Source organism: Panthera pardus, unplaced genomic scaffold (genome assembly GCF_024362965.1).
Source record: "Panthera pardus isolate Hobbes unplaced genomic scaffold, ASM2436296v1 HiC_scaffold_13, whole genome shotgun sequence".
NCBI classification, from domain to species: domain Eukaryota; kingdom Metazoa; phylum Chordata; class Mammalia; order Carnivora; family Felidae; genus Panthera; species Panthera pardus.
In genome coordinates this window covers 66,765,787-66,793,422 of record NW_026526688.1, presented here as the reverse complement: position 1 = coordinate 66,793,422, position 27,636 = coordinate 66,765,787, and the positions used below count along the sequence as shown (strand labels likewise).

At 35.3% G+C, this 27,636-nt stretch overlaps 1 protein-coding gene and 1 long non-coding RNA gene across 4 annotated transcripts in view; one reads left to right on the top strand and one right to left on the bottom strand.

Moving 5' to 3' along the window:
* Positions 1-1,207: 1,207 nt before the first annotated feature.
* FSTL5 (follistatin like 5) overlaps positions 1,208-27,636 on the bottom strand; it is a 768,518-nt gene continuing 742,089 nt past the window's right edge. For all 3 annotated transcript variants that reach the window (XM_019441101.2, XM_053901160.1, XM_053901159.1), the window contains exon 16: positions 1,208-3,725. In XM_019441101.2, coding sequence (XP_019296646.2) covers positions 3,023-3,725 — 703 coding nt within the window. In that variant the 3' untranslated portion in view covers positions 1,208-3,022. The remainder of the gene's footprint in view (positions 3,726-27,636) is intronic.
* LOC109262462 (uncharacterized) lies at positions 8,736-12,363 on the top strand. Its single transcript, XR_002077782.2, has 2 exons — positions 8,736-8,845; positions 12,076-12,363. It is a non-coding gene; the product is annotated as an uncharacterized LOC109262462 (long non-coding RNA).

Genomic DNA, 27,636 nt, shown 5'->3' with positions numbered 1-27,636 from the left:
CATACATGCTGACACTTCTCTGGGAATATATTCCATTGCCCAATATTTTCAGTTAATTTGCCTTTTATCTAGTTTCTTATTTTCTGACCCAAATCTGTTTCTCCCTCATGGCTTTCCAATTTCTATCAATGATGTCGTATTTGAAACCGGTCATGTTTACCTCTTTTTATGACCCATATGTATTCAGTTGGCATTTCATGTCTGGTTCCTTAATACCCCTTGTTTCAAAATATATACTTTCAAATTAATTCTCTTATATTAAAAACTATAAACTCACCTTATTGCAGCAGCCTCTCAACTGATACCTCTTCCTCTAATTTCCCTTTTCTTCAGTCAACTCTTCATTCCATTAAAAAATAATAAATTCTAGAGGCACCTGGGTGGTTCATTCATTTAAGCATCTGACTCCCGGTTTTGGCTCAGGTCATGATCTCATATGGTTCATGAGTTGGAGCCCCTACCTCAGGCTCTGCACTGATGTGTGGAGTCTGCTTGGGTTTCTCTCTCTCTCTCTCTCTCTCTCTGCCCCTCCCCTGCTCACTCTCTCTGTCTCTCTCAAAATAAATAAACTTACAATATTAAAAAATAATAATATTAAATTCTAAAAGTTCTGTTTTCACTGGCATTTCTGTTTTCAAAAACTATTGAGTCCCTATTGTCTGGATGAAGTCCAAACTCTTTACATTGGTTTCTTCTTCCTCTCCCACCCTCCCAAATCTGATCATAACCTACTTTTCTTACCTTCTCAAATATCACCTTCTTTACATAAAACATTTACTTCTTCAGTTTCAGTCAAGGACCTCCCATATCATATTCCCATTCTTTGTTTCACACCTTTTCTCATTCCAGGGCCCTTCACTGCTATCACTTCACTTTTTACTCTGTTTAGTAGAAATATGCTATTTGATAGAGTTGTGTTTGTTTGTTTGTTTAGTGCAGTTATCTCATAATTTTACCTTGGTTTTTCTAAACTTTCAGTGTTTACACATACCCACATTATCACTGACATCATTATTTGCAATACAACTTAACATTTTCTATAAAAAGATAAACTAAATTACCTTTTTTTGATTGTTCTCACTTTACTTGCCCTCTACCTCATCCCATCAATTTTCAAAATAATGCAGAGTACCAGACTATGAGCACGTGGAGGAAAAACAAAACAAAACACTGTTATGCGCATTAAAACATTGACTGAACTCAAGCGTTAAAATTTAAGAGGTTTATTCTCCTTTTATCAAGCAATGTCTACAGACAGAGCATCCACATGGTGTAAGCTACTGAAGAAGGATGTATGAGACAGACTTACATTAAATCATTAGACACTTTATATGGTTCATGTTCACAAGGGAGAAAATCGCTAAAAAGGAAAGCAGGTAAGTAGAAACATAAGCTCATCTCTGTTGTTTATTAAATCTACCTCCCATAATGTTTCCTTAAGCTAAGAAGAAATCTACTGTATCACACAGCTCAGGATGCTATATATACATAAGATATTACACACTATAAAATTTCAGGTTTCTAAGCAGTTTTATACAATTTAAACTTGAGTAAAATTTGTATTTAAAAAAGACCTTATTGGATTACCTTCAGTAAACGGAGGTCATTTCAACAGCCCATTAGCATTTTTAGCAACAATTAAAAAAAAATAAGTAAAAAGATTCTCCAAACATGTAAGCTATTACTTTAAGCCTAGATAATTATCTGCTTATTTCAGTAAACCAACTTTCTAGTTTTAATCCACGTCCACTGGCCTTTTATTTGCCCTTAAAAAAAAGAAGCAATAATTTTTACTTCTATACAGTTTCTCAAATAAGAGGATTAGTTAGGTTTCAAACCATAGCACAGAGTTAATGATGGGGTCATTTAAGGATTATGTAGCAGTTGAGCAGAAGTCATTTAGGAAAGTTCTTAAGGAATGAAGTTCTTTGATGAGTTATATTTAAATTGCCAAGGCAATAGTGAAGTATGTCTTTACTCACCACTGTGGAGCTATCCCCTTATTTCCAATTTCTGCTACTAATTCTCCTAACCCGCTAATATTCATCAGTTCTTGGTGTTAATTTCCCCATATGAGGTTTACTCTAAGCAGATACAAATGGTACTACTTTTTTAAAACTGAAAGTTCCTGCTGATTCAATTCTGGACTACATGAAAAGAAAGGAATCGATTCTGCTAATAATAAACATTTGTAAGCAGTTGACATCCCAGACAAACTTGCATTAAAAATACAATGCACTCCAATGATTAAAAGCAAAATGAATAGAGAATACATTGCAAACATTTTTTCATAATTATTTTTCCTCCTTTCCTCCTCATTTTCCATAGCATGCTGCAGACCATATAGTAAGTATTAAATAGAGTTTGTCACTGGTGTACGACCTAAGGTCAACTTATGCCTTCAAATGATATTTCGTTGAGGTTTAAACCAATGCTGAAGACAGGATTTGGTGTAAGAGATGTTAAACTTTTCTCTTTTAATGACAAAAGATTTGTAGTTATGAGGGTGTTCAGTATGCAGCTTTCAACCTACTTTTTCCTCTTGTGACATTCCCTTCAAGGCACAAAAGATTATAAACAGTGGATGGGACAGAATATTTTGAAGTAAGAATTTTAAGGTTCCACAATACCTTTTTATGTCTAGTTTAAGCATACCAAAAGACAGAGAAAAAATAATAGATAAACCACTTCCAAAATGAAATGCTTAAAGTCATCTGAAATTCCCTGCAGTTATTTTTTAATTGTTTAAATTTCTACTTTGTTGGCTTGAATGTAATTATAGTTTTGAATCTTGTGATTGATCTAGTTTTTTTATTAAATGTTGTGTTAAATATTTCCAGTCAACCAATATTACTAATTGTGTTCATCTTTGCAAAAGAAAAAAATCTGTTTTATTTGGGTCTATCAAGTAACTTATGTTTGACTAGGGTGTGATCTTGAAAAGTTAAGCTGTAAATTTAAACAATGGGTTAAGTGCAATGTACTGGAAAACTCTTCATTCAATAATTATCTAATAGGGCTTCTAGGCATCTCCAACCCAAATGACTGTATTTCCTTTCTCAACTTCAGTGATCTCACAGTTTAACTTATTGAGTCGTCCATCTAGTATAAAGAGAGAGTCCTTGGAAGGTGTCATCAGGTACTGACCAAACAAGCCACTGTCCTGGATTTGCCTGTTCTTCTGGTTCCAAGGCCATTCTTCTGCCTTGAGTGGTTCCTTAAGACTCTTTATCATCTTAACCTTCCCAGAGGAGAGCTCCACAAAGAGCACATCAGTTTGTGTGCTTGAACTACCATAAATGTTGTATTGGTGAGCTTCAGTAAAGGATGGCTGAAATGCCAGATCAGATATGTGCAGATTTGTGTGAATATCAAAAGCCTCCTGTATTTCTCCTCGGATGGTAATGTACTGGACCCTTACAAGACCTCTCACATCATTAATGCTGACAAGATAGTGCCCATCTGGAGAGACATATGGAGTGCCCGTCACATCGCTATTGAATCCAATGACTGAGTCGGTTACACTGTCCACCATAAGCTGTGGTGGAATTGCCCCAGTGCTGTCAGGTTTGCAGCCAATAAAGTAGTATCCTCCCAAGTGCGTATATGCCAATGACTGAGGAATGCACTTATAGTCCATCAAGTTAATTGTCTTGATGTATGACATGGTTTCAAGATCAATTTTTTGTAATGCAGCTTCATCTTTGTGAAGGATAAATCCAAACCTGAAAAGATGAAAACCAGAGTTAGACGGGAAACTACAGAGGGGTAATCCCATATGAAAATGTACCGTGGGCAGGTGGAAAGGGCCATCGCAAGTCCACACATTAATTGTCAGGCTATGCAGCAATTTGTGTCACGATCGTGTTAGAATTAAACTTTAAAATTTTGCCACCCTCCTCCTTTCTCTAGGTCATTCCTTCATTACAGCTAAACAATTGTAACTCATGGTGTAGAAAACAAAATAACTAAAAGCAATATATCTAGTTAATTGGAACAACAAATTTTACTTTTACCATACAGGGGGAAAAAGGTAAAAATCATCTTGTGTGTCTCTAATCCTGATATTGAACAAGTTTGGTTTACTGCTACTAAAGTCAGCAAGAATAAAATACTTGAATATATAGGTATTTCACTCACTTCATTTCCTTCTTGTCTCATGACCAACAGAAAAATGTGACAGTCATCTCTACTTAGACAATTATCCACCACTTTCTACTTTCTCATTTTAATAAACTTTACAGGACTACCTTAAAAAATGAAGATTTTTTTTTGCTAGAAAACTATTAAAATTCTATTTATTAGATTTTAGGATTACTTTGATTAACAACTTTTATGATTTTAACACTTATAAGTTTTAAATACAAGTTACATTTTTCAACCTTGCTATGCTTAAATTGTTATTGTTTCTGGTGGTATATCTAAGTTATATTGGTTATCTTATACTGAACAATGATAAACCTTAAAGATTTATGATATTTTCTGTCAAAGTTCATTTAAAAGTAAATATTTCTTATTTGTTTTGGTGTCCTCTTTAACTACTTCAGTATTTTTCACAGCATTTGTCTGGAATACTAGCTATAAATTATTATAAATCCCTGTGATGAATGTAAATGTATTTTTAAACTGAGACCCATAAGACCAGTGGGTTCTTATGAAAAATAAGTAAGTTAAATAAGGTAAAATGAGATGGGGGCTACTATACGAAATTATATCCACAAGGATACTGGTCAATGAAGAACTCTACTTTTTGTTAATAATATTGATTAAAACACATCCTAGTATTTTCAAAATCTCCTTAAACATAAAAAAAAGGCATCTATTATTACATTCACTGTGCTTATAAATGAAAAAAAATAAGATGACTTGTGACAATGTAAAACAAACAAAAACTCTAATGATAACCAATTATGTTATTGTCACCTGCAGAAATCATTTTCAATATGCTAATATTTACACAAAATTTTATTTATGTAAAAATGACCATTTCCACACATAACACATACATCTAGTGCATTTGGGGTAATAGTTCCTGAAAATTTCAAATATAAGCACATGGCAAGCTCAAAAATATAAATAAACTCATCTTTAATATCATAGAGAAGATAAGATGAATGCTGTCAAACATCAGTCCTGTGTTGTAATTGTAGAAAGCAGCAAGTGCATAAGCACAAATACTTTACTGAAATGGATATAAAGTTGTAATTGCTTCTATGTTCTCATATTATATATGGTTGGGAAACCATATTGTAATTTTCGCTATATTTGAACATTTGTGAAGAGACTATTTGTCCTTAGAGAGATTACAATTCCATCTATACAAAAGGAAAACTACAATGTATACTTAATCCTTTTTAAAAAAAAGTTTTAAGCATTTATTGAACATCTACAAGGTGCTGGGAATATATTAAGGACCAACATATCTCTCCTGCTTTTAATGAGTCTAGGAAATGATTAATAAAAAATGACAACTTAGTGATTAATGTTTAATTATAGCATTCTGCTACACTGTGACTTAATTTAGTAATTATCACTTATTCTATTTACACGAGATGGAATAAAGTAATCATTTTGAAAATAACATTTCTGGTGTATTTCAGAATGACATTCACCATTTCGGCTTATTTCCTGGATCCTTCTCTTTCCTGTGTCCTTAATAACTATGTTTGTGTCATTTCAGTAAAGACAGCTCATACCATACCTATTTAGGATAAAGTTTTAGTTTTAATTATAATGATATGAAGAAACATTAATATTATTAAAAACCACTTCTTAGTTTTTCCACTAAAATATTAATAACCTAGCAAAGCTCTTAAATACTACTGAATATTAAAAAATAGAAAAAAAAAAACCAAACCTCAAACTGAAAACTGAGTCCCATTGTTTTTTGTCAACATCAAAAACACTGTAAAATCCTAGATATCACTCTCCACTCTCCTACTTGTCTTAATAAATAATTAACTTTGATTATTGTAAAGGGATATTTTTCCATTAATGGATAATCATTAAGGATATGCAAGTGTGTATATGATTGTATGTGCTATTATTTATGAAATTTTGAATAATAATGGAAGATATCGTCTTTGTTATGTTATGTGTCGTACATGTGCCCAGAGACAAAAGCAGTAACATTCACACTTAATAAAAGCAATAAGCCAATCAAGTTTTGGCATTTCAGCTCCTCTCCTAACCTTGAGTCTTCCAGTCCCTTGGCAATGGTTTTTGAATGCTAATGAAGAAGAATGAGAAAGCTCCAACTACTCATGAACTATTTTAACTCTAATACTAAAGAATGCACTCAAGTTTTCTGTGATACAATCCAGCCTCTTTTGGAGGTAATTAAAATTTTAAAAAATGGTCCCGTTAAAAATGCAAAAGCTCCATGTGGGGTGATAAAATTACATCTATTTTGGCATCCATGCTGCATGCTCCTTTAGGACTAGAGATCTAGCTACATAAGCAGATGCATGAGAATGCCTTCAATTTTTCACTACTGATTTATTGGGTAGGAAGCAGTGTCTCTAATTCAAAATTTCCCTCTAGTACAGATTGATATTCAGAAATCTCCCACTGTTCATTAGTCTGTGATTAATATTTACGAGGCTCTCAACTTTCATGCCTGCTTAGTATAATAAAATCCTGCACAGTACTAGGCCTAACATAGTTTGTCTCATATTTGTCAGAATGTGTATAGGAAGTTCCAGACTGTAAGAAATGAGAGGTAAAACTTACTCTCGGAATCACTTCTTTTACTAGGAAATTAATAAACCTAGGAAAGTGTGACCTCCCAGCACGGCATTGTGTGGATTTGTTGTTGGAGGTGGTGAGGAGAATTAGAGCCGTTCTTTCCCAGATTTCTGAAGTGTAATCAATCTAGTTCATTATAGATGTTTTTAAAAAGTTCAACTTTAATTACTGCTTTTGTACTTTGAGGTGAGGTCCTGAACTGATTCATACAAGAGAACTTGTTTTGGACGATGTAAAGGTTTTCAGTCCAGGCTGATTTAGTCTCATGATCCAGTTTTTCAGGGTAATAGGTAGGTGACTTTGCGTAAAGTCCTCCACTGCCATGAGTTTCAATGTTTTCATTAGCAGAAAAAGGATAAAAGTACTACCTTGCTTTGAGGATAAAAGTGAAATGTGTGTTCTTACCAGGCAAACAGTACATCCTTAATAAATAGAACTTGCTTATGCTTTACACTGCAACTAACATCATTTTCCTATTGTCACTCAAATAGGATATTTCCTGTGGGACAGCAGATTATTATAATTCATAAATGGGAAGAAAAACAAATTATTGATTTTTCTATATAGCCAGTATTCCAGTTTTTAAAGATTTATTTTTTTTTTTTTTTTTAATTTGTTTTGAAAGAGAGAGAAGGAGAGAGAGAGAGTGGGGCAGGGGTAGAGAGAGAGGGGGAGAGAAAGAGATCTCACAAACCATGAGATCATTACCTGAGCTGAAATCAAGAGTCAGACACTTAACTGACTGAGCCACCCAGGTGCCCCAGTCTTCCCAGCTTTTAAAATAAGCACATCATGTTACTCAAATGTGGCAAGATTTTTCTACTTGTGAATGCAGCAGAGATCGCACTGACATTAGAAATTCACATTTTTATTCTTGCTCTCACTTGTGCCAACAGGATCTATGGCTGGAACACACCTCACCCAAAAACCAAGTCTCTCACATTGTTAGGAACGAAGGCGGTCAGCTCACTCCTTTGCTTGGAGGTGCTGTTTCAGTTGAGGGCCTGGAGCACTGAGTCATGGTGTGCTGGGTGATTTTGACGTCGGCATAGATGATGGGATTTGAAACAGATACCTGTCTTACTCAAGAATTTTCGCTAAAGTGAAATTCACTAAAAGAAAATTTTGTAGGCAACTTTAGGACACGGATGTCTAAAGACGCAGAGAACTGCAGTCAGAGTTTACGTCATGGCAATTCAAGAGCCTTGCAAGGGAAGTTATTTGGCAGAGAAGGGGAAAGAACAGATATTTAGAGAGAAACATGGCTGAAATACCATGAAGCCGAATAAAGAGCTGCTCAAAGACCTCCACATCCCACAAGACCAGGCTGCATTTTTTGCATTTGAGTAATGTTTGATTTCCCCAGATGTCTCACCCAGTTCCCAAATGAGTCTGATCACAGAGTCTCACAGAGCAATTTTCCAGTTATTGTCACCTCACATCATCTGCCGTGTTAGTCTGCCCCTATTCTGCTTTTTGAGATACTACTGAAGGAATTTCAGAATTACAATTAATAACCTGTATTACCTTTCATGGTCGGTGCCAAGAATGTTAATAATCCAAAGCTTGGGGTGAAAGAAACTCATAAGATTTGCAGAATAACAATTATTTTATCTCCTGAGTCTTAATACCACCTTTCCCCAGAGTCCTCATAGATTCTCACCTGAACAGCTCACCCTACTGCTGACTTTTAGTATTTAACCAGTGAGATCACCGCCCCCCCCCTCCCCCTTACTACAAGCTGGGAAGTGTCCCTGATGTTCCCTCTCCATTCCTACATGACTTCTTTCCTCATACCCTACCATCTACACCTCCCCAGATTTAATTTTTTTTTAACGTTTATTCATTTTTTGATAGAGAGAGACAGAGTATGAGTGGGGGAGGGGCAGAGAGAGAGGGAGACATAGAATCCGGAGCAAGGTCCAGGCTCTGAGGTGACAGCACAGAGCCTGATGCAGGGCTCCAACTCATGAACTGTGAGATCATGACCTCAGCTGAAGTCAGATGTTTAACCAACTAGCCACCCAGGTGTCCCTACACCTCCTTAGATTTTAAAACAAGTATTTCTATGTATATCAATGGATGCAAAGGGGAAGTTGTAAGTACAGATTGGATGTATTTGGGCATCGGATTCATCAGACACTCTATCCTGTTATAAAAACAGCACTGATGTCTATTACTGATGTCGCAATAATAGAAACCATGTTCTTTGAAATAGAGCAGAATAATTTCAACAGCCCTAGGAATTAGTTGTATTGAGGCACAACATCCAAAACATATTATCATAATTAGTACTTCATAATAGTAGTGGGCAGGATTATTAATACCTTGTTTTATTAATTGGATAATAAGTACCTTGTTTTTTTTTAAATTGGAAGGTAAGAGATGCTTAACAGATGATAAGAAACAAAAATTATAACTTCCTCTCCATATAATTAATATATAAACTCACATATACAATGTGCTGTTGAAATGACATCTTCCATTGTGTAACAGCTGACAGAGAGTTTTCATGGGTGCAAAGCATAAATCTGACATGAGCCATTATTCACTAGTTTATGAATTCCTTTATATTTAGTTGTTTTCTATTATCCCAGACTGACCCTTGTAAGAAAAGATTGAATGCTGTTCCTACTCAAGTACCAGAGGATTTAGTTTTTATCTGAACTTCACATAAATAGCTCAGTAAAACACACCTGTTCATAAATAGTAGTCACATTCATATTCGGGATATGGGAAGCACAGAGAAATAAAATTGACACATTTAGTAGAGATTTATAACTAGGGCAAGGACAGTTTTTGAATAGACCTAATGCTTTGATGCGTTTGAGAAATGGTACTACTTTGAAGTTTTCTGTTTTCAAAACATAGGTTGGAAAAGCTAGAATGAACCACAGGATGCCTTCTGCCTGCCTTTTTAAAGTATATCATAGAAATTCTATAGTAAAGATTTTAACATTACTTCACCTACTTTCACTTTTAGAATTTTTTCCTTTAAAAAGTGGAATGTGTTTTGGAATACTAAATTCCCTATTTTCTTCCCTCTCTGGTACCCTATTGTTCTGATCTGTAGAAAGTTTGATTCTTCTAGGCCAAATCAAAACATAAATGCATAATTTGATTACAGTATATTCACGATGTCTAATTGCTTGATAGAATTAATACAGTGTTTAGAGGTCTATCACTTCTAGTGTCCAGAACATTAAAAAATAAATAAATAAATAAACAAACAAACAGATTTATTAAGAATTCTGTGCACACCATATATACTACAGAACATATTTCAAAAACCAAAGTCCTCAACCTCTTTTTGAAGAGCTTAAAAACTTAGGGAAAAAACAAAACAAACAAACAAACAAACACAAAACAAACAAAAACAAAAACAAAACACCCTGACACCGACACCTGTGCTTTCAGATGGCATTTTAAAAGTTTGGTTGCTCTTCTTAATTTGGTTTTAGAAAAACATGAAAATCTGAAAATAGGAGCCTCTTGAGTCTTACCCATTTTTCTGATTAGGGTATGTTTTATGCAGGAGTTGACAAATGGAGCAGGGATGCCAGAGTGGAAATGGAGTTAGTAATTAGAAGAAAGAAATAATTTGTGAATATAAAGGTGGAAATACAAAAGGAAGGTAAAACAAAGGCAAGAGCAAAATCTGTTAATAAAAAAAATACTACTGAAATATCCATTGCATACCTACAAGAAAGAAATAATGGGTGAGAAAGATTCAGTAGGAACTAGGTCTGTCATGAGTTGGGTTCTAGATACTGTATGACCAAATTCAATATTATTCACGTCCTGCTATGTTCAGTACACTTTGTACAACCTTATAAAGGAAATGGAGAGGAAATAAATGATTCCTATCCTTAAGGTAATTATAGTCAAACAGTGGGGTGCTTATAATTGTATGCCCTGACTTTCAAAAAGTGTTTAGGGAGCCTCTTCAAAGATGAGAGAAGGGATGGATAGAGTTATATCCCTGTTTCAGCTACTAATTTACATTTCTGTTATGCTAGGCTTTCACTTGAAGAGAGAGTTTATATTAGTCTGGATCCCAGAAGGAAAGGAATAAATTTCAATTAGAATAAATCAAGGAGGGTGCAATAAAGAGTCTGTTTACAGTGAAATAGAAATCGGTCACAAGAGACAGTGCAGTAATATGGGGAGAGTAATAATAAGGCTGTTGTCACTACTTTATCTGGGAAGGAAGGAGTTATATAGAGAGGTGCCTCGTGTGAGTATCTGTCTCCTTTGATCTAAAGAAACAGCTGATTGCTTACAAAACAGCAGACATGGGGTGGGAGGAGTGGGGGAATAAGCAGTGGGAGGGTAGGGTGGATTCTATACTCTGGTCTCATGCTCCGTCTTCATGCAATCTCCAGTCAGGCTTTTCATTGGCCCAAACAACCAGAAGCCATAGTATTCAGCCTTCTGGGATAGAAAGCAAGATAGTGAAGGCTAGAGTGTGTACCGGGGGATAGAAATGCAAAACAGCAGCCACAGATTTCCTTGGCCAAAGAGACTTGAAGAAAAGGAATTCTAGTGAATATACAGAGCTACATCAAGTAAGGATTGTGACATGTGACATATACATTTAGTCTCTTTTTTATAATATTTATTTTTGAGAGAAAGAGAGAGAGAGAGAGAGAGAGAGAGAGAGAGAGAGAGAGATACAGAGCACAAGTGGGAACGGGGCAACGAAAGAGGGAGACACAGAATCTGAAGCAGGCTCCAGGCTCTGAACTGTCAGCACAGAGCCTGATGTGGGGCTCAAAGTCATGAACCGTTAGAGAACATGACCTGATCATGAGATTAACCGATTAACTAAATGAGCCACCCAGGTGCTCCTATATTTAGTTTCTAATTGGAATCATTTGACAACTGATAAAGAAAACTTGTGTAACTTTCCAAGCTGGGAGAAGAAACATTATTTTTTAGGTGTATTTATTTATTTTGAGAGAGAGAGAGAGAGAGGGAGAGAGAGGAGGGAACAGAGAGAGAGGGAGAGAGAGGAGGGGTTAAAGGGAGAGGAAGAGAGAAAATCCCAAGCAGGTTCCATGCTCAGCCCCGAGCTGGATGCTAGACTAAATCTCAGGACCTCAGCAGAGATCAGATGCTAAAGAGTCAGATGCTTAACTGACTAAGCCACTCAGGCACTGGGGAGAAGGAACATTCTTGATTATTTTTTTTCCACCTGAAATAAATGCTTCTTCAGATAGCACTTTCTTATTTCTGGTAAAGCTTTAGAAAATGTCTCTTACCTTTCATTACTGGTAAATATTTTCAGTAATTGTTGTGTAATAAATGTTTGTGTCCCCCCACCAGACCAAATTCATGTATTGAAGCCCTAATCCCCATTGTTTTTGGAGGTGGGCCTTTTGGAAGAAATTAGGTTGTGAGGGTGAGCCTTCATGGATTAGATCCGTGCCCTTATAAGAAGAGTCATAAGAGAGAAGATTTCTTGCTATCTCTGCCATGTGAGGACACAGTAAGATGATGGCAGTCTACAAACTTGGAAGAGGGCTCTGCCCAGAACCCAAACATGTTGACATTCTGATCTCTGACTTCCTAGCCTCCTGAACTGTGATAAATAAATTTCCATTGTTTAAGCCAGCCAATCTGTGATATTTTGTTAAAGCAGCCTGAACTGGCTAAAGCAAACCTCTTATCAGAGAGGTGCTTCTACATTTCTTGAAATGGGGCTGAAGCATTGGAACTGGGTAAGGCACAGAGCCTTGAAAGGTTTTGAGGTGCATGCTAGAAAGAGTCAATACTGCTGTGTAGAGGCCACTAAAGACATTCCTGGTGAGGGCTCGGAAATAAAAGAGGAGGGCTGGAGAGAAAGCCTTCATCTTCTTAGAGAATTCATAAATGATCATGAACAGAATGTAGAAATATGGATGGTAAAGGCCACCCTGATGAGATTTCAGATGGTAATGAGGAATATGTTATTGGAAACTGGAAAAAAGGCATTTCCTTACGGTAAATTGACAGAGAATTTAGTTAAACTACGGTAGTGTTCTAGCATTTTATGGAAAGTAGAACTTGAGAACGATGAAATTGGATAATCAGCTGAGATTTATAAGCCAAGTGTTGAAAGAGTGATTTGGTTTCTCCTGATACTTATAGTAAAGTGAGAGCAGAAATAAATGAATTAAAGAGAGAATTGTTAAGCAAAAAGGGCCCAAAACATAAATATTTGGAAAAATTTTAGCCTGTCTATAATACAAAAAAAAAAAAAAAAAAGGAAATACTTGTTCAGAAAAGAATATTAAGGGTAGGGAAGACCAGCCCCTTAATAAGGAGGTTAACATAGTGTGAACCACAGAACTAATCAGCTACCCCTGCAGGGAGACTGCCAGTTTGAACTGAAGGGGATGGAGACTGGATGGAATGAAGGAAAGCTCTTAGATGTCCTGAATTTTATGGGATGAGCCCACACAGCTCTTTTTAAAACTTTTTTTTAACATTTATTTATTTTTGAGAGACAGAGAGAGGCAGAGCATGAACAGGGGAAGGGGGGAGAGAGAGAGAGAGAGAGATACAGAATCTGAAGCAGGCTCCAGGATCTGAGCTGTTTGTTAGCACAGAGCCAGACGCGAGGCTCCAACTCATGAACTGCGAGACCATGACCTGAGTTGAAGTCAGACGCTCAACCAACTGAGCCACTCAGGCGCCCCTCCCACACAGCTATTTATCTGTGAACATGCATTATTATTCAAGATAAAGGAAAAAAAAAAATGACTCCAAGGTGATTCAGTGATCATGAGGGCTACAGTCTCAGTTTGAAAGAGACAAAACATCACCCAGAAGCTTGGGGGTGCAACCCTCACCCTACGGAGCTGCAGGGACATGGCCACCCACTGCAGTGGGTCTGGAAGTCAGAACATCAAGTCAAAAGGGGTTATTCTCAAGCCTTAAAATCTTAGGGAGTTTCGCTTTCCTAAATTTTAGACTTGTCTGGGACTACTCACCACTTCCTTCTTATTTCTCCCATATGGAGTGGAATGTCTATCCTATGCCAGCACCATCATTTTATTTTGGAAGCACATAACATATTTGATTTCATAGGTTCACAGCTAGAGAACAATTTTGCCTCAGTGTGAATCAAAGTCTTTCCCATATCTAATTTAGATGACATTTAGTTAAGACTTTAGACTTTAGATTTGATGCTGGAACAAGTTAAGACCTTTGGGACTGTTGGAATCGAATGCGTGCATTTTGCATGTGAGAAAGACATGAATTTGAGGAATCAGGGGTGGAATGCTATGACTGAATTGTGTCTCCCCCACACCTCAAATTCGTATGTGAAAGGTCTAATCCCCAATGTGATATTATTTGGAGGTGGAGCTTTGGGGAGGAAATTAGGTCATGAGGGTAGAGCCCTCCTTAATGGGAATGGTGCCCTTAAGAGAAGAGACATAGAGATATGATCTCTCTCACTGTCAGCCATGGGAGGACACAGCTTAAGGCAGCTATCTGCAGATCAGGGAAAGGGCTCGCCACCGAAACTCGAGCGTGTTGGCAGCCTGATATCTGACTTCCCAACCTCTAGAAATACGAGAAATAAACTTCTGTTGTTTGAGCCATCCAGTCCACGGTACTTTGTTAAATTAGCAGAACTAAGTTAGAAATCTCTGGTAAAAGTTATGCACATGATTAATACCAGTGGTTGTATTATTATTTTCCCATTACTTTTACATTTTCTTTAGGTAAAGCTGCATGAGTAATTTGTGTTTAACAGGCTAAAAGTTTATAAAATATGTTTAGAAATTTACCTGTATTTGGTAATTTTTAAAACTTTCTTAATCTGTGTATATGTTCTCAGTATGCAGAGTAAGGGAAAGGGGAGGACTTTATTTTGTTTTGTTTGCATTTTTTATTCATATAAATGACGAAGTGGTGTATATCTCATACGGTGTGTTTTGTTCTTTCAGCACTACATTTTATTTTATTTTATTTTTTTCAACATTTATTTATTTTTGGGACAGAGAGAGACAGAGCATGAACGGGGGAGGGGCAGAGAGAGAGGGAGACACAGAATCGGAAACAGGCTCCAGGCTCTGAGCCATCAGCCCAGAGCCTGACGCGGGGCTCGAACTCACGGACCGCGAGATCGTGACCTGGCTGAAGTCGGACGCCCAACCGACTGCGCCACCCAGGCGCCCCCAGCACTACATTTTAAAGATATATTTGTGTTACTCTGCATATTTACTATACTGCTTTATAGTCACTCATAGGAAATCTATAGTAATATCCACCATATTTTACTTAATCACTTCCTTAATAATAAGTGTACTCATGTGGCTTCATTAAATTGGTGGGTTGGTTGGTGGCTGAGCTTAGCAAGAAAGCCTGAGATGGATGAGCCTTCCTCTGTCCATGTGGTTTTCTGTCCTTCAAGGATGTTCACAAGACTTCCAACAAAGGTAACTGCAACATTCTAAGAGGGAAAGCTCCTGTCAAGCCTTTGCCTCACTTGTGTTTGCTTATGTTCCTGGAAAGAAATAACATGCTTAGGGGCAATGTGCAAGGAGAGTCACCAAAAGCATTGATACTGGGAGATAGGATTCACTGGAGATCATTATCATAAAAAATTATCATATAAGGTAATGGCTCAATTGTTTTTTTTATTCTTTTTCTTTAATTTTTTTAATGTTTATTTATTTTTGAGAGAGAGAGAGAGAGAGAGTGTCAGTGGAGGAGGGGCAGAGAGAGATGGAGACACAGAATCTGAAGCAGGCTCCAGACTCCGAGCTGTCAGCACAGAGCCTGACCCAGGGCTCAAACTCCCAAACCATGAGATCATGACCTGAGCCAAACTGACTGAGCCCCCCCTCATTTTTTTTTTATTCTTAAGATAGTTACCTATTAGCACTATTTTATTGAATAGTCCATCATTTCCCATTGATTTGGAGTGTCACTTGTTGGTCTACATGCATTTTGTCTATGTCTGAATGTTCTGTTTCTTTCAGCCGTCTTTCTCTTTCCTCATACTTTTTGCACTATTTTATTCATTGAGCCTATATAACATGTATAAATAGCCAGGAGAATGAATCTAACAATTTTCTTTCTCAAAACTTATTGGCTATTTGAGCGAGTGCGTGTGTATGTGTCTGTGTGTGTGTGTATCTGTGTTTGTGTGCCTGAGTGTGTGTGATGTTACGTAAACTTTTCAGTTTATCAGGTTAGAACACAATTAGAACTTTTATCTTATGGGGCACCTGGGGAGCTCAGTGGGTTAAGCATCTAACTTCTGACTTCAGCTCAGGTCATGATCTCAGGATTCTCTTGAGTTGGAGCCCCGCCTCTGGCTGTATGCTGACAGAGTGGCCTGCTTCGGATTCTCTCTTTGCCCTTCCTTCCCTACCCTTTTCCTCCCCCTTCTCCCCACGCACTATCTCTCTTTCTCTCTCTCTCAAAATAAATAAACTAAAAAAATTAAAATGTTGATATATGAGGTGTTTATTAATTTACATAGTAACTGAGTTTTAACATTTTAAAAATAATATGATATGTATTTCTACTTATTTGATTTATTTTTTTAATTTGATTCATTTTTAATTGCTGTATCAAGAAAAATTAATTTTTTCTTGGGTATATTCATAGATATTTTACCTTTTACTTGCTAATAATAATAGATTCTTTTTTCCATTATATCTCCTGATTGGTTTCATTCATATGCATAAAGTTATTAATTTCTGATATTAATTTTGTGCCCCTTAACATTTTGAGTTACTTTGTTTTAGGGTCTCCAGCCTATATTCGACTGTTATTTATATTCAGTCATATCATTTTTAGAGATGGATAATTTTACCTCCTCTTTTCTAACCAAATTAAGTCTTCATTTTATCATTGCAGTGGCTAGTACTTTCCTCTTATTTTTAAAATATATATTTCTGGGGCGCCTGGGTGGCTCAGTTGCTTAAGCGTCCGACTTTGGCTCAGGTCATGATCTCACGGTCCGCGAGTTCGAGCCCCGCGTCGGGCTCTGTGCTGACAGCTCAGAGCCTGGAGCCTGCTTCGGATTCTGTGTCTCCCTCTCTCTCTGACCCTCCCCCCTTCATGCTCTGTCTCTCTCTGTCTCAAAAAAATAAATAAGCATTAAAAAAAAATTAAAAACAAAATAAAATAAAATATATATTTCAAAATTGGTCTTAATCTAGTGGTGTTTCAACAATATATAAAAATATTGATGGAAAGAATAGAAATTTCAGAAGCAGACATGTGTTATGTGAAAGTAAAAATAATAATAATAATAATAATGGTTTATTAAAACTGTAGCGAAGATATAGGCTACATTGTATGTTGAGATAATCACCTATCTAATAAGAAAAATGTATATATAACTCATTTTCTGTGTAAAATAATACCTAGATAGGTGAAAGAGTTAAAATTACACTAATACTAAATAGTATTAAAAGATTGGTATTAAACAGTATAATAACAGCATTTAATGCATCAACAATTTAAATATTGGGGAAGATGATACCTTTTAAAGAAAAACCCCACATTCTTAAAGTCTAGAAGTGAAGCTTGATAAAGGTGATTATATTTTAAAAATGAACAATGGTTAATGCAATCCATAAAATGAGCAAAATACAAAAGAAGAATTCAATATTCTGACTATAAAATGAATTACTAAAATCAAAAAAGCAAGAAGTTAAAAAAATTTAGCAAACAAAGAGCTATTCCTCATGTGGGGGGGGAGGATTAATTTAACCCCCCCACCCCCCAAAAAATGTGGTATTTATTTTCACCAATCCATTGGTAACAAAAATAAAGTGTGTTTACAACCAGCACTGATTCTGGGGTGCCTGGGTGGCTCAGTCAGTTAAGCACCTAACTCTTGATTTCAACTCAGGTCATGATCTCACAGTTTCTGAGTGTGGGTCCTGAGTCAGGCTCTTCACTGACAAAGCGGAGGCTGCTTGGGATTCTGTCTCCCTCGTTCTCTGCCCCTTACCCTCTGGCGCTCTCCCTCTCTCTCTCTCTTAAAAAAAATTAAACAGGGAGCCTGAGTGGATCCTTCCATTAAGCATCCGACTTCAGCTCAGGTCATGATCTCACAGTTTGTGTGTTTGAGCCCCGTGCCCCGCTTTGGAATCAGTTCTGTGCTGACAGCTCAGAGCCTGGAGCTTGCTTCAGTTTCTGCCCCTCCCCTGCTCATGCTTTGTTTCTCTCTGTCTCTCAAAAATAAATAAATGTTAAAAAAATAAAAATAAAAAAGGAAATAAACATTATAAATCCAACATTGGTAAAGATCTGATCAAATAGGTGTTCTCACGTACTACTGTTAGAAGCATAGATAATTTAGGCTTTTTAGAGAATGATTTGATGTTACCTTTTAAAATTAAAATATGACTCTGCTTTAATGAAGCAATAACATCTCTCAGTATCTCCTCTTAATTAATGCTCATAAATGACCACAAAGTAACATTCGTAAGGATATTCACTGCAGCTTTGGTTGCAATAAAGAAATTTAAAAATAATTTAAATGTCAAACAGTAGAGGAATGCTTAAATACACTATGAACAACCAAAAAAAGAAATCTCACACTATACAAAATCTTGCAGCTATACAAATGATAGGTTATTGACAAATGACATAGAGGTATCTCCAAAATGGTTAATTTTTAAAGAAGACATACCAGATTTAAAGCAATACTAGATATTTTAATGCATTTATGTGTAATTGTTTCAAGAAATGGATTGAAAGTTTATTCAGCAATATGTCTCGTCTTCTAAAGTGAAAAGTTCTAAGAGTGCTTGTAAAAGGAGTACTTATATAAACTTCTTGATGGTTTCAATATTGCATACATATTTCAAAATATATAAAGAAAACAAGCAGCTACATAAGTTTTCAACTAAAGAAAATTAGAGACATTTTAGTCTCTAATCATCATTTTCATTTCACAAATTAGGAATATATAAGGGTAAAGAGTGTTCAATGAAATTGGCACTTATATTGCTAATAACAGTGGAATTGCATGTGGAAAATATTTAGTAATTAGCATGAAGGATCTTTCACATATTTCTACCCTTTTTAGTAGTAATTCACTTTCTAGTTGACTATCCTGAGAAAACAATAATAAACAGGAATGAAGCTTTGTGTATAAATACACTCATAATATTATTATGTATTGTAGTAAATATATGTAAGCAACCAAAAAGACCACATATGAATGAATATGTAAATGGTAATAGAGACACTTGATGCAATAGAGTACACATGTTGAAAATATAAAACACTAATTTAGGATTAATGTTCATTCAGTAAAGTTATAACAAAAAAGCACAATATTGTATGGATGATATGATTAAACCATTAATAAGAAAATAAACAAAGCCCATGCTTGCACTGAAGGTAAATATACCCAAAGTTTCACTTTTTGATCAAGTTTAGAGACTGAATTAAGCTCATTTTTTAAGTCTGCAATCTTTGTTCAAAGAGAATAGTCTACTTTTGTAACAAAAAATATATCATATATTTCTATGTGCTGATAGAAATAAAAGAGTATGTATTAAGTCTGGATAAAAAGCCCAGGTAGCACTCATAATTGCTCAATGTTTCAATCTTGAATATGCACTTACTAAGTGGCTAAATAAATGAACAGACTGTGAACCCACAATTATATAGTCAATTAACCTCAAGAAAAAGAGGCAAGAATATATAATGGGAAAAAGTCTCCTCAACAAATAGTGTTGGAATAACTGGACAGCTACATGTAAAAGAATGAAATTTGATCACTTTCCTATACCATACACAAAGATAAACTCAAAATTCACTAAGGACCTAAATATGAGACATGAAACCATAAACATCCTAGAAGAGAGCACAGGCAGTAATTTCTCTGACATTGGCCATAGCAACATCTTTCTAGATATGTCTCCTGAAACAAGAAAAACAAAAGCAAAAATATACTATTGGAACTACATCAAAATAAAAACCTGTGCAGCAAAGGAAATAACTAACAAAACTAAAAGACAGCCTACTGAATGGGAGAAGATATTTGCAAATGACATATCTGAGAAAAGGTTAGTATCCAAAATATATAAACAACTTATACAAGTCAACATCAAAAACAAATAATTCAATTAAAAATGGGCAGAAGAAATGAACTCCAAAGAAGACATACAGGTAGCCAACAGACACATGAAAAGATGTTCAAGATCAGACATCGTCAGGGAAATACAAATTAAAATACAATGAGATATCACCTCACACCTGTTGCAATGGCTCAAATAAAGAACGCAAGAAACAAGTATTGGGGAGGATGTGGAGTAAAGGAACCCTTTACTGCACTGTTGGTGGGAATGCAAACTGGTGCAACCACTGTGCAAGAGTATAGAGATTCCTCAAAAAATTAAAAATAGAACTACCATATGATCCAGTAATTGCAAGAGTGGGTTTTTACCCAAAGAATATAAAAACACTAGTTCAAAGGGATATATGCAGTCTTTTATTTATTACAGCATTATATACAGCAGCGAAACAATGGATGCAATACAGTGTCCATTGATAGGTGAATGGATAAGGAAGATATAATGGAATATTCTTCAGGCATAATAAAAAGTGAAATCTTGCCATTTGCAACAACATGACGGATCTAGAAAGTATAATGTTAAGCAAAATAAGTCATTCAGAGAAAGAATAATACCATATGATATTTCACTCATATGTGGAATTTAAGAAACAAAACAAAGAAAAAAATAAGAGACAAACCAAAAAACGGACTCTTAACTACAGAGAACAAACAGATGGTTACCAGAAGGATGGTGAGTTGGGGGGTGGGTGGGTATGGGTGAAATAGCTGAAAGGAACTAAAACTACACTTATCTTGATGACCACTGAATAATATATGGAACTGCTGAATCGTTATGTTGTACACTTGAAACTAATATAACAAAGTATGTTAATTATACTGGAATTTAAATAAATAAATAAATAAATAAATAAATAAATGTACAGACTATGCTTCATGCTTCAGTAAAAATTCATCCATGTAAAGACTTATCTGCAGAGAATGATAGACTTACTGGAAAAAAAATTTTGAAAATACCAGAGTAGGGGTGCCTGGGTGGCTCAGTCAGTTGAGCATCCAGCTTTGACTCAGGTCATGATCTCATGGTTCATGAGTTTGAGCCCCACCTCCGGCCCTGTGTTGACAGCTCGGAGCCTGGAGCCAGTTTCTGATTCCGTGTCTCCCTCTCTCCTCCCTTCCCCTGCTCATGCTCTGTCTCTCTTTCTCTCTCAAAAATAAATAAACATTAAAAAAAAAAAAAAAGAAAATACCAGAGTATGTTTTGATGTTAAATTAAATGAAAAACATGTAAATACAAAGAATACCTGCGCTGAAGATAATGAAACAATAAATTCATAGTATAAATAAGAATATAATAGTTGAATATTAGAGGACCAATGGAAAATGTTATGATTTGTAATACTAATAAATAATTTGCATAGTAAAATGAAATTAAAATTTTGCTTGAAGAAAATGGTTTGCAGCTGTAATTTTGTTTTATTTTATATTTAATTTTTTTTTTTTTTTACCATTTATTTACTTTTAAGAGAAAGAGACAGATTGTGAGTGGGGGAAGGGTAGAGAGAGAAGGAGGCACAGAATCCCCAGCAGGTTCCAGGCTCTGAGCTGTCAGTACAGACCCCGACGCAGGGCCCAAACCCACAAACTAAGTTTTCGCAGCTGTGATTTTAATAGATAGAAGAATGCAGCAGAAAACAATGGAATGGAAAAATTGGAAACAGGAAAGTTTTCTCCTTTCAAGATATCATACCACAGTGTTAATCACAGATTATTTTTTATATGTCTCTAAACTATACTGTCTTTGAATATCTGCTTTGAAATTCAACCTGACAATACTATATATATATATGTATATAAAAATATATATATATTTACATATATATATGTAATATACATATATATATACATAATATGTATATATACATATATATATGTAAATATATATATATATTTACAAATTCTATATTCAAAAGAGCACCTTTGATAATTGTCTTAACTCTCATTTCAACAATTTTGGAAGGTTTTCCATTTTTAAGTCTGTTATGGGCAATTTGGTGACTGAACATCAGACTTTAAAAATGAATGTGATTTATTGGAAATCTCTGAAAAGGCATATTCATTTCAAAGATTGAACCAGGAATACATACTATGGAAATGAAGACAAACAAGTCAAAAGTAGTTGGATTTGTATAACTACTTCATCAGTTCTGCTTGAAATTTTAATCTTATTAGCTTTAGTAGCTTTTCCCTGGTAACTTCTTTTAATTGGCACAATGCTGCTATAGAGAAACATGTAGTGAAGTTTTATGAGGAAGAAATTAGAAATAGAAAAACCAAACTGTGTCTGATACTTACGTTGTAAGCCTGCCCCAAAACTATAATTTCGTTGGTTTTATCTATGTTTGCACAATGGTGATTATGCTAGTTACTTCCCAGAACACTATAAGAATAAGTTAGTTTTAAGAATATCAGTGTTTTAAGTCATGAAATTCTTATATAGGGCAGAAGCAACATACATATAGCTAGAATGTTTATAACAATGAACTGAAAAATGGTGCTTTTTCACTTGGATGGAAATTAGATGGTTGCTATTTATTTACTTATTTGCTTGTTTATCTGTTTATTTATTTATTTATTTATAATTTATTGTCAAATTGGCTTACATACAACACCCAGTGCTCATCCCAACAACTGCCCTCCTCAATGCCTATCACCCGCTCTCCCCTCTCTCCCCCCACCATCAACCCTCAATTTGTTCTCTGTGTTTAAGAGTCTCTTATGGTTTGCCTCCCTCCCTCTCCGTAACTATTTTCTTCCCCTTTCCCTCCCCCATGGTCTTCTGTTAAGTTTCTCAAGATTCACATATAAGTGAAACATATGATATTTGTCTTTCTCTGACTTATTTTACTTAGCATAATACCCTCCATTTCCATCCACATTGCTGCAAATGGTCATATTTCATTCTTTCTCATTGCCAAGTAGTATTCCATTGTATATATACACCACATCTTCTTTATCCATTCATCAGTTGATGGACATTTAGGCTCTTTCCATAATTTAGTTGCTGTCTTTTTAGAATACTTAATTAATGTCAATTAACTTAGAGCTCAATAATGACATTTTTTTCTTATTTTACTACAGTGATTTTAAATTTATTATAATTATTTGACATTCTCTTACTTTTCAATCAATAATAGGATCTTTACAAGTGACTTTTTTATATCTCTGTATAACTATCAGTCAATTAAGAGTAGATAAAAAACACAAAGGAACTGTTATTGAAAGGATCTGAGTATAGCTAACATTTCTGATGATAGTCAGGATAATGGCAACTTATTGTTTAGTGGGTACAGGTTCTCCCTTAGAGGTGATGACAACACTTTGGGATATTTAAGTTTATTTATTTATTTTGAGAGAACAAGTGGGAGAGAGGCAGAGAGAGAGGGGGAGAGAGAATCCCAAGCAGGCTCCTCACTGTCAGCATGGAGCCCAATACAAGGCTTTAACTCATGAACCATGAGATCATGACCTGAACTGAAACCAAGAGTCCATCACTTAGTCTAAGTCACTCAGGCACTCCTGGAATATTTTTAAACTTGAGTTGATGGTCACACAACATTCTGAATATATTAATACTACGAATGATACATTTTGAAATGTTTAATATTGTGTTATGCGAGTTTCACCTAAAATATTAGAAAAAAAACAATGTAAATCAAAGTATTAATTGATGGCTAAACTAAATCTAACAGCAAAAGAGGAGTAGGAGTTGCTGACTGAGTATAACTCAAGACAACACCAACGATATTAAACAATGCTGTCCCTGCTTTGGGGCACATTGAACAGCAGTTTTATCACATCCTCAGTTCCATCCTTAATTTTACTTAATGGTTGCAGGGAAAAGAAACAAACAATGAAAACATAAACATCCAACAGAAGTCCATTAGATATAGTCAATTAGATATAGAAACAAATTAGATATAAAAACAAAGCAAAACAAAAATATCTATACGATTTAGGTTATTCACCTGAAGGAAGTAAAAAGCAATACATTTTTAATATTTGCATTTAGAGATTCTCTGAGTCCACCGTACTTCTAGAATCTTTGGTGTAATTTTAGCATTTAGTTCAAAACGGTCATTTACTTATCATGGGAATATCAGTCAGGTATCTTAAATCTTTTCATCCCTTGGGGTGCCCAGGTGGCTCTGTCAGGTGACTGGCTCTTGATTTCGGGTCAGGTCACGATTTCACGGTTCATGAGTTCCAGCCCTGCCTTGGGCTCTGCAACGACAGTGTGGAGCCTGCTTGGGATTCTCTCTCTCTTTGCCGCTCCCCACACCACTTCTTTCTCAGGATAAATGAACTTAAAAAAATCTTTTCATCCCTTATATTTTATATAGGGAGACAACCTAGATAGTTGTCTAATATTCATTAGTTAAACTCACCAAAAAAGGAGAAAAAAACCAAAAATAAAAACACTATTACAGGAAAGGAAGCGACAAAAGCAAGAAAGGTTTCAAAAAATAAATAGAAAAGACGACAATAATAACATACCAGCAATCCCAGAAGAATATTAACTGAACATTTTTTTTCTGCATGTGGAAAATAATAACATACCTATTATTTCCTTCCTTTAAATACTGGTATGAATTTTAACATGAAACAATATTCCAATTCAAGTTCATCATGATTGTTTGTATAAGGTGTTGGGGAGTCACCTGAATTTCAGTACTGTTATTGCGACATTTTGAATAAGTTACTTTATTTGAGCTTTGGTTCTTCTCTTTTTTATATATTCTAACAATGCAAACCAGTGAATATTAGAGAAATACATGTACAAAGTCTGATGTATTGTAGGAGCTTAATAATTACAGCTATTACCATTAACGATAATTGCAAAATATCAGGAAAATATAGTAAAATTACAAATAATGCAGTTTCTTTTCTAGAATTTAGATAATTGCCCTGAAAAGGGAAGATAAATACATCTAAGAGCTCTGATTTTATTTTCCCCCCTCAGCAGGTTTTCTTGTCTGCTCACTTTCTTTTGAGGTTCACTTAGCTATTTTGGCTTTAAAATAATTTATCATCTTCTACCTAGTCAAGAAGATACATGTTGTATTATGGGGGTTAACTCTCTAGCATTTCATAGTAACAGCTGCTAATTTGCTTTGATGTTATTCTTTAATTTATGTCTATAATGGGTGGGTGAGTGATGGATGGCTTGCACAGATCATTTCTCTATTCAGAGAACTTAGCGCTTGGATACTTGGAAATGCCATATGGAGAAATATTTCTGTTTAGCACATTCAAGCGTGTGAGCTTATGCTTACATTAAGCCTGATTCTATATCTTTATTTATTGATGAGCTTTTCAATGCCAATCCATCAACATTAAAATATGGAATGACAAGAGATTTTCCCTAAAGCACAATGATCTAGTGTGATACATAATTTCATTATTATTTTTCCAAGAGAAAATGTGAAAAGTTCATCTGAGAGGAAGGTCATTGAATCCCACTTTTTTCTTCTGATGACTGCAAATGATTAAGTGTTGTCCAGTTGTCATGGCTGGTTATAATAAACAATTTGGTTTAGAGAACTGACAGAGCCAGTGATCTTTCATTTAACTCTTTTAATTTATTGGTGCGACTGACAAAGTTTAAATCACTAGGATATATTTTACACAAGCTTTTTCTGTTTGTTTCTACTGAAGATTTTATTCCCCCATTATTTGGTCATTTTATTTTAAAGATGATTGAAATCATTTCTTGTTTTCACACTATGTCATGCTTTAGTCACACAAGAAGTGTGGGTTCATCAGCACTTTTTTTCTCAATTCATTTCTGCAGGATTTAAAAATATTCTACATAAAATCATACCCAACAGTGGTATCCTTTCTGGTCTGTGTAAATTGCCCATTTCCCAAAGGACCCCAGGCTTGCCTTCAATATTCAGTACATTATACTAAAATCTATGCATTGGACAGCATCTCTTTATATGTGGTCTGTTTTAACAAACATAAATAATGCTACTTTATACTTCAACAGTAGCCTAATTTTGAAGCAGCATATCTAGTAGATATTTAACTGGTTTGTTTGTTTTCACTCTAGAAAATTTTGCTCAAAAATCCACAATTCTTTTATTATTTTTTTTAATTTTAATGTTTATTTATGTTTGAGAGAGAGACAGAGAGAGAGAGATCCATCAGGGAAAGGATAGAGAGAGGGAGACACAGAATCTGAAACAGGCTCCAGACTGTGAACTGTCAGCACAGAGCCGATGTGGGGTTTGAACTTACAGACCGGGAGATCATGACCTGAGCTGAAGTCAGAGGCTTAACCAACTGAGCCACCGAGGTACCCCCCAAAAAAAATCCACATCTGTTAATGGTCATGCAAACTGAGTGAACTTTTATCGCTCTCTCTCTTATCATCAAAGACACTCATAAAATAATGTGTGCCTCATTTCTTACTAATTTTCAATAATGACATTCTACACTACAGCTAATTTATAGTTATAATTTGTCTAATATGTTTCATAATTTTCCAACCTTTTGATCTCCTCTTCTCATGTTGTCCTATTCAGAAAGTTGCTGGGTACTAGAAATACATCATAGACTGTGGAACAGTCACTATTCTTTAGGGGTGTGTAGTCTAGGATTAATAATGTAGGTCTGGACACTAGGCTTTCTAGCTTCAAATCCCACTACATAATAACTGTGTAGCCATCAGGGACCTGTTTTTATCACCTCTATGATGGGAATAGCAATAACATCTATGTGTAAGGGTTTTGTGAGGGCTGAATTAATTCATGTAACACAAAATCATGGCTTGCACATATTTACTCCCATATATGTTTGTTCAATAATATTTAAAAAGAGACACTAATGAATACACAAATTATTTTAATACAATGTATTAAGGGTTATAATTAGCCATGAAATTCCATTAGAAAATGGGCAATTTACACAGACTGATAGAGATTATGAATGTCTTACTGGAGGAAATAAAATAAATGTTGGAAAACGGTGGTCAAATGGAGGAGGGGGAAAATACATTTCAAGTATAGGGAACAAAATAAGCCATGCAGTCTAAAACAGCACGTGTAAGCTGCCTTGTGTCACACAACTGAAATGTGTAAAGCAGAGATATCTATTTCATTCTGTTCCTAAGCTCCCGGAGAGGGAAGTCCTGGGCTGGCATAAGTGCAGCACTTGTAGTCTCTAACCCAGAGCTTTACACAAAAGAGACCCTCATCATGTCATGCATTATTCTTGTGATGGCTTTCTAAACTTCTTTCAAATACTCTTCTCAATCACATTTCAATCTACTTCCTGTAGAGCCTCCAGAATAACCTATGGTACACACATAATCCCTCAGAAGAAGAAGAGGCTGAACACTAGTTTCTGCTTGTTACCAATGGCATTAAAGACACATTCCTGGTCTAGTACTAGACATGTTTTTCATAACTTAAGGCCTCTTTGCTTTTTATTCAGCCTCCTCTTTTCTTCCATCTAAATCATACATGTTTACCTACACATATGAAACAAAAATAATTGTTCTAACTACAACACCTCCGTTTTTGTATAGCACACATTAAATCTAGAAGTTTAAAACAAATGTAGTGGGAAGAGCAGAGAGAACACAAAAGAAAATACTCTTAAAGGAAAGAGATTTCCTGAACACTGATCAGTTCTTAGTATCATGTTCTTGAGGACTCACTGTCTGGAAGATCCTGCCCTTTTTTTTATTTAAAAAAAAAATTTTTTTTAACGTTTATTTATTTTTGAGACAGAGAGAGACAGAGCATGAATGGGGGAGGGTCAGAGAGAGAGGG